A 14,576-nucleotide genomic window follows, 5' to 3' on the forward strand; every position below is an offset into this window, starting at 1 on the left:
ATTCGTAAAACACCACCACCGCGACAAATAAATTGGACTGATAAATCAGTCAGCAGGGTTTCCAAGAACTTGAAAGCAAGAGACAAGAATCGACGAGCATCAGGGTGTTTTGATCGCATGTGCCATTGCGACAGTGTTTGATGCGCGGCTCTTGGGTTATCTTTCCAAATCGTCATGGAAGAGCGGAGAAATTCGGGTACCGTGGCATTAGCACTCACCATTCATTTCGATGGCCATGCCGGAAAACGAGCTTTTGGGTTGTTTTGCGGAGGGCGAGGAGCCCGCGTCATATAGTCATTCGCTGCGGGTGCTTGGTGATTGCCTCGAGGCTTTCAGACTAGCGTGACGGTTCCCGAATTTTCTAGACCGTTGTTTATATCAAGACACCATGCTAGACAGCAACAGTATGTTTGTAGAAGCGTTGTGGGCAAGTGAGGTGGGGGAGGAAGGTTCGGCGGCAGCGATAACTCTGACCGGGTTGCGGGAGGGAGACCTGCTTGCCAAACAAATTAGCTTGAGCTTCCAGAACATTCAATCAGAAGAGAGAAGACGAGCGAGGGTTCAGACTACCGCTCTAGTCCTCAAGTGAGTAGAAACCAGCACAACACGGCCGTGCTTTGTGCGGTAGTGTTGTTGGGCCTGTTTGATCTGGAATATGATCTTTTTGGCGGATCGATGGATGAGAGTATGCTCTGGCTTACCTGTAGAGGAGAAGACGCAAATCTTGAAGGTTAGCAAGGTTGGAGGCGCGACACGATTGCCTCTCGTTGCGGTTGGTGGTGCTTTGAAGGAACCGCTCTAAGCGGTGAGCTCAGGCTCATTCTTTGAGGTAGATGTAGGGAATTCTGTAAGCAATCTGCAGCCAGAGGCGAGAAGAATCCAGTAACGATGCGAATTTTTTCGAAGTTGAAGAGCCAGTCTTGAAATGTTGCGACAAGGTGCGAGTGTTTGGTGGAAGCAAACGGAGGGCGAGCAGGGGTGTGGTCCACTAGCGGGACTAAGCGAGCAATCGGGCGGGAGCTAAACCAAGACGGGCAGGACGGGCAAGAGTTGGTGGCCGCGGGGCAGGCACAGCAGAGCAACACCTCCCCGTCAAACATTTGCCAAAGCACATCTGACCTCTGCAACACGTTTGACATTTCCGACTGACGACCACCAAACGCCAATGAGCAGGCTGCACGTTGGACAGCCCAATCTTCTCATCCGTTGCTTGTCACACCTCAGCGCCATGGGTGCCATGGCAATGCGAAGACCAGGGTCAGGGCAACCGACATGGATCTGACCAGCCATCTCATCCACCACAACCAACCTCCCCCTCCAACCTCGCTCCAATTTTGCGTCTCCGTACAAAAACTGCGTGGCATTCCACGCCTACAATCTTTCTGCCCATCCCCACCTACCCACACACACCACCCACCCACTGCTCCCAGACTTCAATCGCTTTTGCGTGGAGCACGTGTGGCTGTTCTTGCATCGCGCGCTAACAAAAGCTAAGCTTTTGTTTTTTCTCTCTTGCGTCGAGCTGCCTGCTTGACCAAGCTGCCTGGGCCCCGGTCCATCTCCGCTTTGGGGACGTCTGCGACGCTCACATCCCGTCGGCTGGACCAGTTGTCGTCTGTCTGTCTCTGTCTGTCCTGTCTGTACAGTGTCATAGAACTGTAAGTTTGCCTGTTGTCATCCTCGAATTTACACCAGACCAACACTGACACAAATCAGATTGTGATACCCCAGATTCTCCGCCAGTGCTTGCTCTGCTCGGCTACATTACTCCATCTACGTTCGATTTAACACCCCATCGTCCGCATCGCGAGAACGCCAGCGCAACCCCACCCCTTCGTTGTCATTTGGAATCCGCAACCATGAAGCGCAACCTCGTCATCTTCGTCATCATCATCTCGCTCTTCTCTGTCATCGCCATCATCGGCTACCTCATCTACCGCCTGCAGTCGCGCGTCGGCTTCGCCCGCCCCACGGCCAGCGAGAGCGAGCAGAGCGAGGCATAAACTCCCTCCCGAATTCTCCGCTCACGGCCATCTCGCGCAATTCGGGAAACAAATACAATCTGCTGCCATTTTAGGGGAGCCTATTCTTTGGAGCAAGAGGAGGCGGAGCTGTTCACACGCAGACGTCTACATGTCGTTATGCAGAAGAGCATGAATGAGATACCCACGCACACGCCAACCAGGAGATGAGCAATTGCCGAGGACAACCGGACGCCGCCGACCTTTGGACAATCTTTCCCTACATTGAATACCTTCTTTTCTTCTTCTTTTTTTGTTATACACAAGCGAGACGGTTGGAAAGTGGAAAGAAAGGACGGTTTGCAGGCTATTTGGCAGCCTGCCGCTGGACGAGGGATTACGACACGATCGCCGGATATTGGAGGACATACATGCGGGCATTTGGGTAGACCTAGGGTTGATTGGGAGTACAGGAGTAAAGGGAGGAGAGAAGCCGGAGAACGGGTGTGAGAGCTCCTGTGACTTTCCCTCTCATGGGTTTCTGAGGCTCCACTGATGCAGTATATATGCAGGCAAAGTCGGCAGTGACGGCCTCAACGATGAGTGAAATCAAGTCAAACCAATGCCGAGAGACTGGAAACTCTGTTGCTTTGCTTGTGCATTGGATTCGGATCTGAGGATAAGAAATCAAGGTGGGCATCTCAGATTTCAACGTACACAAAAACACCCTCTCCGCAACGCTCAACACACTGAGTCTGCACCTTCGCTCTTTCCCTTTTCAACGCCGCTCTTCTCATGCTACACGCTACCGCACACCCAAACGCCACCCCATGCTACACTCCTCTACGCCTTACTCTCCTTCGCCCCCTCCCCCGCCTTCTCCTCAGCCTTAAACCTCAAACTAACACTATTGACACAATGCCTCTCATCGGTCGGCGTGGGGTAGCCCTCGCCCTTGAAGACGTGGCCCAGGTGGCCGCCGCAGTTGGCGCACACAATCTCGGTGCGCACCATGCCAAAGGTGCTGTCCTCGTGGCGCACCACGGCGCCCGGCAGCGTGTCGAAGAAGGCCGGCCACCCGCACCCGGACTTGAACTTGTGCGACGCCGTGTACAGCGGCGCCGAGCACCCCGCGCACGCGTAGACGCCCGACGAGGGCAGGTGTTTGTCGTATTCGCCGCTGAAGGGCGCTTCGGTGCCTTGGTTGCGGAGGACGCGGAATTGCTCTGCGAGGAGGGCGCGTCGTGTTAGCTTCCTTTGTGCGTCGTATTATTGCTGGGAGCTATCTGGGAGAGAATGGAGGGTAGATGTGGCTGCAGGTTCAACTTACCAGGCGACAAAACCGCCCGCCACTCCTCGTCGCTCTTCTGCACCGGGTACGACATGTCGCTGTCTCGTCCGCCGCGAGAGATGCTGGATCCGAAGAGCGCGCCGAGGAACGGGATCGAGGGGCCTGCTCGCAGCGAGGTCGTGGCAAAGGCGAGACGCGGTGCTGCTCCTGCTTGCGAAGGGAAGGCGGCCGAAATGCGCCGCGCCGTGCTGTTGCTGAGGGTGTAGAGCGTCCGGACGAGTGTTGGGAAGGACGGAAAACGCATGGAAGGGCTGTCGGTTGGCTTTTGGTTTGGTAGGCGGTGGATTGGGGGGTTGTGGCGAGGATGGGGAGTGAGACGAAGAAAGTCGGAGGGATGCTTTGGAGCTGTCGGGTCGGTGGACCTGTGTCATGGCGTCATCGGTTCATCCCTCGAAGCCCCGCGGCAAAGAAAAGACAGGAACCCGGTCCCTAGTCCAGACGTTCGTGTGGCTCGAGCTTCCATTCCTTTGTTTTCTCCACAGAAGATGGAGCAGGTTATTCAACTCAGGAGAAAATGCATCCATTTCGATTTCTAGTTCCACGCAATGTTCTTTCAGTACGTCCCGCTACGGCTAATGACGCCCAGTGTGAACATCCTCCTCCTTCTCTCCCGGCAACAGAATCTCATGTCCGCTACCCTCACGCACCATAGTCGCCAGGAATGCTCCCGCGAGCGCAATGCACGCAAGCATCCACCAAGCAAGGCCTACAACGCCCATCTTCAAGCCCAAACCAAAGATCCAACCGCCGAGCATAGGCCCAAGAGTCCGCGTGCCGCTACTCACTGACTGACCGATGCCATGAATTGTGCCCAAAACGCTTGGATGCGGGCAGCAGTTGTTGATGAGGATGGTTGAAGAAGGCAATGCAAAAGTCCGACCGCCCACGACGAAGAGGAGCGCTCCTGTGATGGCGATCCAGACCAGTGGGCCTGACGCTGGTTGCGGCGGGGGAGTCTGGGATGGAATGATGCTGAGGAAGGGGATGATGATGTACGCCACGGGGAAGAGGAGGAGGAAGAAGCGGTAGCAGCGGACGGTGCCGAGCCTCGTGCTCAGCGGCGGATACACTATGAGCTGAAGAGACAGGCCGATGCAGCCGAGGATCGCGAGAGCCATGCCGATGCGCGCAGGAGGGAGTCCAAGGCCACCAGTAAAATTGAACGGTAGAGTCTGCGAGTGGTGCGATGGCGGCACCGGGTGCTCGGGATCGAAGCGCCCGGTTGACAAAAAGACGAACCAGAGGTTATTGAACGTGCCAATGTGCCATGCCAATATCGCGTGGGATGAGAATGTGAGCACCACGTTTCGGGTGAAAATGCGCCGGAATGGCAGTTTCTGCATGGGTGCAGGTCTCGAAGTCTGATTATCAGATGTCGTTCCATACCTTCGGACCCCTGGTCGACCATCTTGACCCGTGGCGGTGGTCTCTGCTGGAAGTGGGTCATAGTCCTTTTTCGAACGCCCGAAACATATTTTGCGACTGATCCAGCGTCCGATGCGCAATCCATAGTCGGGTTTGTCTCGCAGAGCACTTGAAGTCTGCAACTGTCAGCCATGGCGCTCCAATCTCGACATGGTCAAGGCCCAGTGCAAAGACGATCGCACACACAACCGGCACTCCATTATTCTTACTTACTTCTTCCATACCAAAGTAAATTGCGCAGGCCGCCGAGAACAAGAATACAGCGCTCACGAGGTTGGGCAGAGCATAAGGCCATCTCCGCATCCATCCCACGCCGTCCTCGCCACCAAGCCACGAACCTGGACCAAAGAGCCAAGGATATGTGCCAACAGGGTCGGCCAGTATGCCACCGAGTAGAGGGCCAATAATGACACCAACATTGAAGGTCATTGGCAAGAGGAGAAAGGCACGAGACTGGAACCTCTTTTCTCTGATAATCTCAGAAATCATTGTCCGCATGACACCAACGTTGCCGTTCAGAGCCCCTCCAAGGCTCCGGAATATCACGGCCGTGGTGAAGCTGTGCGAGAAGCCGAACCCGAGTGCCGCGATGGTAGTGCCGAGCAGTCCTATAAGGATGACTCTCTTTCGGCCGGCCCATTCGGAGTCTGCGATACGGCCCCAGAGAATGGCAGTAATAAACTGTGTGGCGCTAAAGGCGCCTTGAAGGATACCGGCCTGGTACGAGATTGTGGAATCGGGAAGCGAAGGATTGAAGCTTTTGAGCTGATAGAACATGTAGGACTAGTAGTCATTGAATCAGCTATACTGCATGACAGTCTTCTTGGTGACCAATGGTCGTAGCACATAAAACAGGGGTCGTCAAGAAGCGTCCAAGCTCCTTGGAACAACGAGAACGTGACATATTCAGAGACATTTGAACATCCGCTCTGTGGAAGATGAGGCTCACCTGGAGCGAAGTCTGGGTCAGAGGCTCTGATAGCCTTGCCAGCGTCAAAATCAAGAGCTGGTCCTTGCGGGGAAGTGATCGCCATGTCACTGGGGGTTCCTTTGCTCTTCCTGCTTGCTCATCCTCGTCGATGAGAGGTAGTCCAGTCGCTCGCACAGACAGCTCGTCATCTTCCAGGTTGCCAGCTTCCCGCTGCGAGGCTCTTCCTAATAGAGGCGTCGCCTCGTTGGTTTGTTGGCGCCCGTCTCCTTCGCCAGTGCCATCGTGAGCACGTGATGCATTCTTGGGAGTCACCATCGAACGAAATTTTGCTGCCGTTCTTCAAAGGGTGTGTAAAGGTTTCAAGGCATTGGTGATGATGGATCGGAGGTTGAGCTGAATTGAAAAGTCGGTGGACAAAGCGCCATGGCACGCCATTTTGGAAGGCCACGCGAGTAGGTGTGTATCCAATGCCTGCAGGCGGTGCCGACTTTGCCGTTGTCGTAAGCAGCAGCTTTGTGGCTAAGCGCGCGCGCTATCGCCTCCGAAGAAGGAATAGCACAGGCGTGACATGGTTGGCTCGCTGTAGTTAGGTTATGGTTCTGCTGTCGCTGTGCCATGTTCGCTGCGGAGGTCAAGGCTGCTAGCCGTCGACTCGTGCCGCCCTTGCAGCCGGCCAAATCTTTCTCCTGCCGACCTCCATGTACCGTACCGTACCTCTCTGCAAACCTGCACTCACCCACCCACGACTCACTCGGCTGTATCTTCCTGTTCTGAAAGGTTTCGATGCCGAAGAAGGCCATGGCATAAAGTCCGGTTCGTACGCACGTCGATTTGATTGGGAAGTTGGTGGAAAATTCGTCGCTTTTCGGCTCCTGCGGCTCTTTGGGTCGTGTCATCGAGACACTCCCAGTGGCGAGCTGGTCGAAGTAATGTGGAGTGGGAAAATCTGCCGCTACTGTAAGGGGGGAGGAGGAGGAGGAGGAGGTTGGTGGGTTTCCTGAGTTCAATCAGTTTTTCTCCTTCATGGGTTTCGCCGTATCTTCTTTCGATTTTTACACGTCTTTTTTCCGCGGAAGAAATGATGTGGGAAGAGATGGGATGGGTGATTAAGGTCGACGGGAGGTGAGTGTTGTGGTTTGGTGCGTTGCTCTTGCCGCGAGTCTGCGCCGTTCCGGTTGTCATGAAGGCCAAAAAAACACAGCTGCGAACTGCATTTCCACCAACCCTCTCCCTCTCCATCTTCCCTTGCAATTTTCTCCGACAACATCTACTGTGACCACACTAGTGGCCAGCTCCATTGGCGACGCGTCACTATGGACGTCCATTCTTTGCACCGCCTCAAAGATGCTTGCGCGCATTACTTGTCCATCTTCTACGCCACCATTCTCCAATGGCTCGCCATCATCCATCACTGGCTGCAAGAAAGCCTCTTGAGCGACCGCCTGCAGAGCCTTGTCACCCTCGTCAAGATCAACTTGCTGCAGCCACTCGTCTTTGAGATAGATCGCGAGTTCTCTCCACAATCATGGCTCGATCCTCTGAAGCAAAAGGCAGCAAATGCATTCGAGTTCCTCACCACCTCCGGCGACCACCTTTTGAACCACATTCCCGCGCCCGCATGGCCGAGCCTTGGACCTTTCCGCGACGCAGCTTCAAGCCAGTTCGAGTCACTGGTCACGGCCTTTCGAGTCTATTTCGACAAGCTTCGCGGATCAGCTCTGGCACGACCACGTTACTTGCTTCGAAGTGCAGCTCGAAAGTCCCATCTCATCCAGACTGGCATTTTCGAAAATGATCACCATCTCAAGAAACGATTCAATGCCACATTCATCATACAGTCGCTGGATGTAGGGGGCTATCACATTGAGGACGTCACAAAAACAGGAATCTCGAGCTTTAACACGGCCAAGGACGCGTTCTCCGCCCATCTGAGCCGGACATGCAATGCCGTGTCCCATTTCTGTGGGGTTTTCCTCCGTATAGCTGCAGCTGGTGTGCCTCTCGTGGTCAGGTTCTTTCGCGCTTTGCTCGACAGCGTGGGCGCTCTCATCGAATCTTCGGAAACCCACATCACTTCGCTGCTCGCTTTGTGCAAGATCTGGATCTCGAGTTGTTTCAAGATCTTCGCGTCAGGAGGAGAGGTCATTCTGACGAATCGACGGCTTCTGCTTCAGTCCGCGGTCTTTATACTGGCGAGTCTTCTTGTCTGCCTCCTCGTCACGCTTGTTCCTTGGTATAACCTGGCCAAAAAGCTGCATTTCAAGCTCAGACTCCGCGACCCTCGAATATCGAGACAGCAATCCCGCGCTACGCTGAAATCGTTGGCCTTGTCGACCATCCGTCATACAGTCTCATTCGTTCAGAGTGTTGTAAAGGTCTTTGCCGTCGTCTTCACCGCGCTCAAGTACTTCGTGTGTACACCCGTCGACACGCTTATTCTCCTAGGCTTTGTCACTGCATACGTTCTCTTGGATCCCTTCAGGATAATCGGTCGTTTCTCCCTGTTGGATGAGTTGTGGTTGAGCATGAAACTCGGAAACAACATGCCCGGTGCTTGGGTTACACATATGGACCAACAGCCTCGGAAAGGTCTTTTCAGGAGCACCCTGCAGCTCGAAGCGTACGTATACTTTTGCTACGAGGCTTGGTCATAAAAGTCGTGGCATAAACTGTAGTGGATAAATCAGCTAACAATATTCCAGCCCACCGGCACCTGTAACCTTCTCATCTCTCCCCAGGACCATTCGAAGCCGCATCTACGAGCTCGCTCTCACCGACCACCACGGCTTCAAATGGGACAACCGCATGAAGACGCTTCGCTCCAACCTTTCGCCGTCGCTCCTCCGGGTCTCATACGATACTCGCCGGTCCACGCTGCCCATCCCCTTCAATATGAACAAGATTGTTATCGATACAAGCTCCAAGGAGCTGCAGCTTGCTGTCCCTCCAGAACTGCAAAGACATCTCTTGCCGCAAGACCAGCCTTGCGGCCGCGAGCAGCTGCTCGACCTCCTCACATCGCTGCGTATCCCTCATGCATCCAGCCCACCAACGTCTCCAACGCACACTTGCAGCTCCAGCTCCAGCTCCGCTGGTGCCGATGACGACACCGACGAGGACACCGACGTTTCCTCCCCACGTCCGAAGCAACCGCTCCCGCACATTGGGCGCCTGCTCAGGACTGGCGCAACGCCCTGGGTCGTCGAGATCCGCGAGCCCTACACGCGCGTCTGGTCCTTCGACATCGCCGCCATCGTGGCGCACCTGCCTCTCGCCCCCTCGCTCATCGTCAACTACACCATCACGATCCCTCCCGGCCCACCGCATCCACTCTCCAGAGCACAGCGCCTCGCCAGCCAGCTGACCACCGCTGCGTACCTGGGAAGTACTGATCGCCGCTTCCACGTTTACATTGAAGGATTGGAGCATTGGGAGGATTTGGTGGCGAACAGTATCCTGGGGATGGGCGGCGTGGAGGATGCGCATGGCTTTTTGGCCGAGGGCCCCACGGACCTGAGGCGTGAGGTGACCAGGGTGGTGCGCGCGGTTGAGAAGATGAATGCGCATTAGCGGTGTGGGGATGAATTTTGAGGGGCGACGACGTGGATTGGTGCGAGGTTCAAGTTCGAGGTTCTTGTACATTATTACATAGCCAGCACACAGGGTCTGGTGCCGAGATTGGGGGATGCAATGGAAACGAAGACAATGAGGAGAATCAACATGCTGTAAAGTGATGCAAAAGGGAAAAGAGAAAAGAGAAACTCGGATTCCTTGGAACTAGGATAGAAAGAAGCATTCCAGCTCGTCGGAGCCAGAGAGATACCAAAATTTCGTGCTGCCGCTTGGAAAGCAAATGAAAAGGCAAGTAGCTGTTGACCCGAAACGCCATGATCGCTGTTGAATGGCCCCTCTAGTCGCGCTGAGAATTTTTAGCAGCAAGTCGCTGCACGGGAAATGAAGCAGCAAGCGAAAGTGAAAAAATGACGAAATGCTGGGGATATAAGCGACGAAGCAAAAGCAAGGGGGTATATGGGCGCTAATATCAAGGGAAAGGAAAAATGCAATCCGCTCTTCAAGTCGTTCGTGGAGTCTTCTAGACCGAGTGTCCCCGCATGTGCTGGCGGGGGTCTACCCACTTCTCGCGAGAGGGGAAAGAGAATGGCTCTTCTTTGCTGAAAGTAGGCCTCAGCGAAGAGAAGACTGGGCTGTGGTGACGCGCAGGATGGAATGCTTCTTCTTGGGCCATCGGATCAAGAAACGACGAGTCTCGGGCGCGGAGAGAGGGAATCTTGAGCGTGGACTGAGTCTTGTAGAGGATGATGCCGGCCATCAAGACGATCGCAGTCAACAAGCTCCAGAAAATGAAGCATGTCAACTTGGACTCTGTTGGGGGGATCGAGAGGCTCAGCTCGAGGTTGAACACCCTGGCCAGCATGGAGAGATCCGTGGACTCGACCCAGGTAGCAGCACCTGGAAAGCTTGTTAGCCATATGCAACGTGAGACGGAGACTCCTTGGACGTACCGGCGCTGCAAGCAAGGGCAGCAGCCAAAAAGACGCTCACTCTGCTCAATATAATGATAGCCAGAGACAGGCCTAACCATGTCGCAAGGACTGATCCGATGCCGGCGAAAGGAAGATCTTTGATCTTTTGTGAATTTTCTTCGATGACGTGTTGCTGGGCAAGTAGGCTCGTTCCTATGGCGGTTTGATTCTCCATGATGAGAGTTTGAATCTCTTGGAATGTACGCTGACCCTCTAGGGCCTGTTGAACCAACAGGAGTTGCTGCTTCACGAACTCCTCAACACCCAGAACTCGCTCAGCCAGGTCTCGGACGGTGGTATCCCGGACATTCTCCAAGGCATGCTGGACAACCTCTACCTGGCCCTGATGGTGACCCAAAGCGGTGTCTAGGGAAGCCGCACGCTCGTTGTCTTTGGAAATCGCGTCATCGAAGAGTTGGGTGAGTCCATCTTGAAATTGCCGAACCTGTGCTCCTGCGTCTTTCAGATTCTAGAGCGAGTTAGCAACGTTGGCATTGGTGAGCAAAGAGACATACCACATCGAGAGCATCGGCATCATTCTTGAAAGCATCAAGATACTTCTGGAACCCGAGGAGCACCGAATGTGCTGAAGACTCGAATTTGGCGAAGATGCTGGTGACGACCTGGTCCGATTGCGCCAATGCCGCTTCGTTCTGGGAGATGACCTCTGACTGAAATTGATGTGCCGCTTCTGTGAAGGCCTTCTGCTGGCTGAAGGCGGCTTGCACTTCGTGGATGATCTGGACCAGAGATTCGGCTGCGCCTGATTGAGCGTCGGTAGCTTCCCTCAATTTCCTGAGATACTCATCTGCTGCAAAGTAAGAGGGCGTCCTTCGTATGAAAATATGCAGCAGCTCCATGGTACTTACCGTTTTCCACCGCCGCCCTGCTTGCTTGACAGATGATGATGGCGTTGGATCTCGCATTGCTGAAACTGGTCCAGCGCTGTGGATGGTTGAAGAGGGCATTGGCGCAAGTCTTCAATTCCTGCTGAGTGAAATTGGGGTAGCAGAGGCGCCTTGGTCCTCCCTTTGTCTGCTTCATGTAACGGTCGAAAAATCCTCTTGGCTGGGAACTTCTGCACGCGTCGACTGAAGGAACGAACGGGCTGCATTCCCTGGGAACCCCGTCCTTGATGCCTTGCAACTCACAGACTGCCAACCTGGCGGAGTATTCCTTTTTGATCACATCCATGGGGTTCTGAGAAGCGGAGTGGGAGCCGGAGCCGGTCATCAGATCAAGCGATTGACACGAGTCGATCAGAGTCGTCGTTGCGAGCTGCTGACATGCAGGTGAAGACTCCATGTCACGGATGCGCTTCTGGGCCACTTCAAAGACCTGAGGCTCATAGACTGGAGCCCGAAGGAGCATGTCAACCAAACTCTCCGAATAGACGTCAGGCGAAGTGAGGACTGCATTTTCAATCCTTGAAGGCGCGACTGCGGCGTCAGCGGTCAGAATCAGAGCAGTAGGTAGCGTCGATATCAATAAGGCCCAAAGTTGCGTGAGCATGACGGATAATGATGGAAGTGATGGCGAAGATCAAGATCACGGCTCTGAGAGTTGTCAGAGGGAGCAGCCGAGTGGTTCACGGCCTGATCCGGATTGTCGTTCAGCCCTGCACCTCCCGTCGCAAACAACCAGTCGATGAGGCAATTGGGTGCGATGAGATCATTGGCTTCGAGGTGTTGAGAGAGAGGCAGAGGGATGAGGACATGGGATGAAGAAGAGACGGTTTTATTGAAGCCCGGCGCGGGAGTGTCGTCTCGAGGTCGTCGCGAGGCAGTCGCGTCGCACGTGATGGCGGGAAATCTTCGGATTTCTCAAAGCCGTCCGTCGACGATGCCGCATCAGATCGCCCTAGGCAGGGACTTGAAAGCGCCGTCATTGAAGACCACAACAACATGTTCTCCACCGCAAGACGGCGCTGCCTTCAAACGGCCAGCTCATGCGTACCCTCAAGCTCAACGCCGGCAACCTTCCAAACCTCGAGGATCGCGCTCTCGAGCGCCGCACCGAAAGCTTTCAGCACCTCAACACCATGCCGGTCAAAGATTGGACGCCAGCCCTTGTTTTTGCCGCCCGAAGTCCAATTTGAAATCACGCAACCCCCAAAGTCGAAGAGAGTCAAGATATCTGTCCGCGACGAGGCTGGCGTGACCATTCATGTCAAAGGACCGCTGGGGGAGCTGTCGTATACCGTTCCTTCGTTTGTGCAGGTTACGCGCGAGACTCCAACCAGTCCACCTTGTGTCACAGTCTTGGATGCCAATGAGAGATGCCAAAGGGAAATGTGGGGTACGTCAATCCATGAAGGACCGGAAATCACTTCTATTGCCATGTTGCCATCGAGCCAGCCTGGTTATACTTGAGAACATTGGACAATGCTGCGAACAGATTCACGTAGCTCAATGGCTTACACTCCACACTGCAGGCACTGTTCGCAAATATCTTCACAACATGGTCCTCGGCGTATCAGAAGGTCATACTGCGATCCTCCGTCTCGTCGGTGTCGGATACCGTGCGTCCATTGAGGACTCTGCCACAACCGTGCCGACCGAATATCCTGGCCAGAAGTTTGTCAACCTCAAGGTCAACTACTCGCACCCTGTCGAAGTGGCGGTTCCGCTCGGCGTAAAAGCTAGCACCCCTCAACCTACTCGCATTCTGTTGGAAGGCCCGGATAAGGTGGCTGTCATGAGCTGTGCGGCAGAGATTCGGTCATGGAAGAAGCCGGAACCGTACAAGGGCAAGGGTATATTCGTCAATGACGAGACGATCAAGCTCAAGTCGAAGAAGATCAAATAAACATGGAAAAGAGCATGCAGAGGCTGCTCTGCAATTGCATTTTTGTTTTATACGGGTATACCTTGCTCTTTTTGGTCCGACTCAGGAGACCATTTTGGCGTACAAAATTCTAAATTTCAACCAGCCTTTGCGGCAAGCACCTCCTTCACGACCTCCAAGACCTTGCCGTGCACAGCCTTGGGCGCGGCGACGACTCCGGAGTTGTCCCTCAAAGTGCGGCCAATGCTAAAGTCCAGTCTCTTGCCGTTGGCATCAGTGACCTGGCCGCCGGCCTCCCGAACGATGATATCGCCTGCGGCGTGGTCCCAAATCTTCTCCTCGTAACCCTTCTTGACGGGCAGACGCAGGTAAATGTCGCCGGCGCCACGCGCGATCGAGGCGTACTTGGCCTGGGAGTCCATGCGGACACTCTCCTTGGTGATGCCCAACTTTTGAGCGATTTGTGCCTGGTCGCTGTGCGAAGAGTGGCCTGCCTCGACACTCTCGCAGAAGGTGGCCTGCGAAATGTCCGAGATGGGCTTCATGGAGATGGGCCGGCTGGCGTGAAGGGCGCCCTCGGTCAATGGGCGAGAAGTGGCGCCTTGTCCTTCGACAGCGCTAAATAGCACACCCCGACCTTCACCGGTCTGGTCTCCTCCGATGCCAGCATCCAGAGGCGCAGAGTCATCGACAGGAAGGTTGGGGCAGCCCAGAACACCAACCTTGACCTCGCCATCCACCATCAGGGCCAGGCAGACTGCGTATTGACCTCCGCGGAGGAAGCCCTTGGTGCCATCAATGGGATCCAACGCCCAAATCCTGCCCTTGGAGCCACCAGCGCTGCGACCCAGGTCAATGGCATCGCACATGGCATCGGCACTCGTGATGGGACCACCAAGAAGCTTCTCCGATCCTTCATCAGCAAGCTTGCTCTTTTGGACCAAGTCCCAAATTTGCTCCCTCAGATTCGTATTCTCCCTGAGCTCCGCAGCTTCTTCTTCGCCGACAATCTCGTCGTTGGGGAAGTTGGCGTGGATGGCACTGATGATGAGTGCTTGCGCACCGAAGTCGCCAATGGTGACGGGCGACTTGTCGTCCTTGGAGACGGTTCCCTTGGCCTTCTCGTTGAAGACGCGCTTGGTGAGGAGGACGGCGCGCTGGACGGCCAGCTGGGCAACTTCGAGCTCTTTTTCGTAGGCCATGGTGGTGACGTTGCGGTATCGGTTTAGCGTGGTGGACGCGGGAGTGGCTTTGGGGAGTTGAGGACCGAGTTGTCGGGCAAAGAGGGACAGACGCGCAGAAAAAGTGGTGAGGAGAGAGAACGCCAGGACTGCAGCAGATACAGCAATGATGAAAAGGGAGAGACGTGAAGAATAAAGAGGGCCCCTCATGTAATCTGTACAGTGCCTGAGCTCTTGGTAGTGGGGCAGAAGTGCACTTGCAGGGTCGGGGGTCTTTTGTCAAAGTGAAGAAACGCCGCTGATCCCCCGAGCAACCATCGAGTAACGCGTACCATCTTCCTCCAACCATTCTCACCACTTCTCTCTGCAACCCGTTGGCCACTTTGATTTGTGCTG

The 14,576-nt window shown here is 54.8% G+C and overlaps 7 protein-coding genes across 7 annotated transcripts; 3 read left to right on the forward strand and 4 right to left on the reverse strand.

Moving 5' to 3' along the window:
• Positions 1-388: 388 nt before the first annotated feature.
• J3D65DRAFT_669118 (uncharacterized protein) lies at positions 389-2,003 on the forward strand (the record flags this gene model as incomplete). Its single annotated transcript, XM_066803166.1, has 2 exons — positions 389-404; positions 1,717-2,003. The coding sequence occupies 2 exons, from the start codon at positions 389-391 to the stop codon at positions 2,001-2,003; spliced, it is 303 nt and encodes a 100-aa protein (XP_066653725.1).
• A 583-nt stretch (positions 2,004-2,586) lies between these two features.
• Positions 2,587-3,635, reverse strand: J3D65DRAFT_629712 (methionine-R-sulfoxide reductase-like protein SelR). The gene is made up of 2 exons (XM_066800766.1): positions 3,292-3,635; positions 2,587-3,187 (listed from the first exon to the last, which is right to left on the reverse strand). The coding sequence occupies exons 1-2, from the start codon at positions 3,554-3,556 to the stop codon at positions 2,805-2,807; spliced, it is 648 nt and encodes a 215-aa protein (XP_066653726.1). The 5' UTR covers positions 3,557-3,635; the 3' UTR covers positions 2,587-2,804.
• A 192-nt stretch (positions 3,636-3,827) lies between these two features.
• J3D65DRAFT_629713 (major facilitator superfamily domain-containing protein) lies at positions 3,828-6,283 on the reverse strand. Its single transcript, XM_066800767.1, has 3 exons — positions 5,687-6,283; positions 4,951-5,520; positions 3,828-4,853 (listed from the first exon to the last, which is right to left on the reverse strand). The coding sequence occupies exons 1-3, from the start codon at positions 5,981-5,983 to the stop codon at positions 3,885-3,887; spliced, it is 1,836 nt and encodes a 611-aa protein (XP_066653727.1). The 5' UTR covers positions 5,984-6,283; the 3' UTR covers positions 3,828-3,884.
• A 490-nt stretch (positions 6,284-6,773) lies between these two features.
• On the forward strand, positions 6,774-9,311 carry J3D65DRAFT_432305 (uncharacterized protein). The gene is made up of 2 exons (XM_066796199.1): positions 6,774-8,288; positions 8,371-9,311. Exons 1-2 carry the CDS (start codon positions 6,982-6,984, stop codon positions 9,236-9,238), a joined length of 2,175 nt encoding a protein of 724 aa, XP_066653728.1. The 5' UTR covers positions 6,774-6,981; the 3' UTR covers positions 9,239-9,311.
• A 224-nt stretch (positions 9,312-9,535) lies between these two features.
• Positions 9,536-11,963, reverse strand: J3D65DRAFT_432355 (uncharacterized protein). Its single transcript, XM_066796200.1, has 4 exons — positions 11,082-11,963; positions 10,728-11,020; positions 10,192-10,681; positions 9,536-10,138 (listed from the first exon to the last, which is right to left on the reverse strand). The coding sequence occupies exons 1-4, from the start codon at positions 11,722-11,724 to the stop codon at positions 9,762-9,764; spliced, it is 1,803 nt and encodes a 600-aa protein (XP_066653729.1). The 5' UTR covers positions 11,725-11,963; the 3' UTR covers positions 9,536-9,761.
• Positions 11,964-12,079: 116 nt separating this feature from the next.
• Positions 12,080-13,160, forward strand: J3D65DRAFT_629721 (mitochondrial 54S ribosomal protein uL6m). The gene is made up of 2 exons (XM_066800768.1): positions 12,080-12,510; positions 12,647-13,160. The coding sequence occupies exons 1-2, from the start codon at positions 12,117-12,119 to the stop codon at positions 13,018-13,020; spliced, it is 768 nt and encodes a 255-aa protein (XP_066653730.1). The 5' UTR covers positions 12,080-12,116; the 3' UTR covers positions 13,021-13,160.
• J3D65DRAFT_629722 (uncharacterized protein) lies at positions 13,042-14,574 on the reverse strand. The gene has a single exon (XM_066800769.1). It carries the CDS (start codon positions 14,388-14,390, stop codon positions 13,137-13,139), a length of 1,254 nt encoding a protein of 417 aa, XP_066653731.1. The 5' UTR covers positions 14,391-14,574; the 3' UTR covers positions 13,042-13,136.
• Positions 14,575-14,576: the final 2 nt, after the last annotated feature.

Source organism: Phyllosticta citribraziliensis (genome assembly GCF_038025025.1).
Source record: "Phyllosticta citribraziliensis strain CPC 17464 chromosome Unknown J3D65scaffold_8, whole genome shotgun sequence".
In the NCBI taxonomy this organism is placed as follows: domain Eukaryota; kingdom Fungi; phylum Ascomycota; class Dothideomycetes; order Botryosphaeriales; family Phyllostictaceae; genus Phyllosticta; species Phyllosticta citribraziliensis.

Bases quoted from the DNA above. Each gene is read 5' to 3' on its own strand.
- J3D65DRAFT_432355 (XM_066796200.1), bottom strand. From the start codon at position 11,724: ATGCTCACGCAACTTTGGGCCTTATTGATATCGACGCTACCTACTGCT. The intron at 10,682-10,727 runs GTATGTCTCTTT...AACTCGCTCTAG, and splicing joins ATGCCGATGCTCTCGATGTG to AATCTGAAAGACGCAGGAGC. The intron at 10,139-10,191 runs GTACGTCCAAGG...CAAGCTTTCCAG, and splicing joins TGCCCTTGCTTGCAGCGCCG to GTGCTGCTACCTGGGTCGAG.
- J3D65DRAFT_629721 (XM_066800768.1), top strand. From the start codon at position 12,117: ATGTTCTCCACCGCAAGACGGCGCTGCCTTCAAACGGCCAGCTCATGC. The intron at 12,511-12,646 runs GTACGTCAATCC...TCCACACTGCAG, and splicing joins ATGCCAAAGGGAAATGTGGG to GCACTGTTCGCAAATATCTT.
- J3D65DRAFT_432305 (XM_066796199.1), top strand. From the start codon at position 6,982: ATGGACGTCCATTCTTTGCACCGCCTCAAAGATGCTTGCGCGCATTAC. The intron at 8,289-8,370 runs GTACGTATACTT...ACAATATTCCAG, and splicing joins AGCACCCTGCAGCTCGAAGC to CCCACCGGCACCTGTAACCT.
- J3D65DRAFT_629712 (XM_066800766.1), bottom strand. From the start codon at position 3,556: ATGCGTTTTCCGTCCTTCCCAACACTCGTCCGGACGCTCTACACCCTC. The intron at 3,188-3,291 runs GTAAGTTGAACC...CCCTCCTCGCAG, and splicing joins GCGGGCGGTTTTGTCGCCTG to AGCAATTCCGCGTCCTCCGC.
- J3D65DRAFT_629713 (XM_066800767.1), bottom strand. From the start codon at position 5,983: ATGGTGACTCCCAAGAATGCATCACGTGCTCACGATGGCACTGGCGAA. The intron at 5,521-5,686 runs GTGAGCCTCATC...AATGACTACTAG, and splicing joins TGACCCAGACTTCGCTCCAG to TCCTACATGTTCTATCAGCT. The intron at 4,854-4,950 runs GTAAGTAAGAAT...TGACAGTTGCAG, and splicing joins TTTACTTTGGTATGGAAGAA to ACTTCAAGTGCTCTGCGAGA.
- J3D65DRAFT_629722 (XM_066800769.1), bottom strand. From the start codon at position 14,390: ATGAGGGGCCCTCTTTATTCTTCACGTCTCTCCCTTTTCATCATTGCT.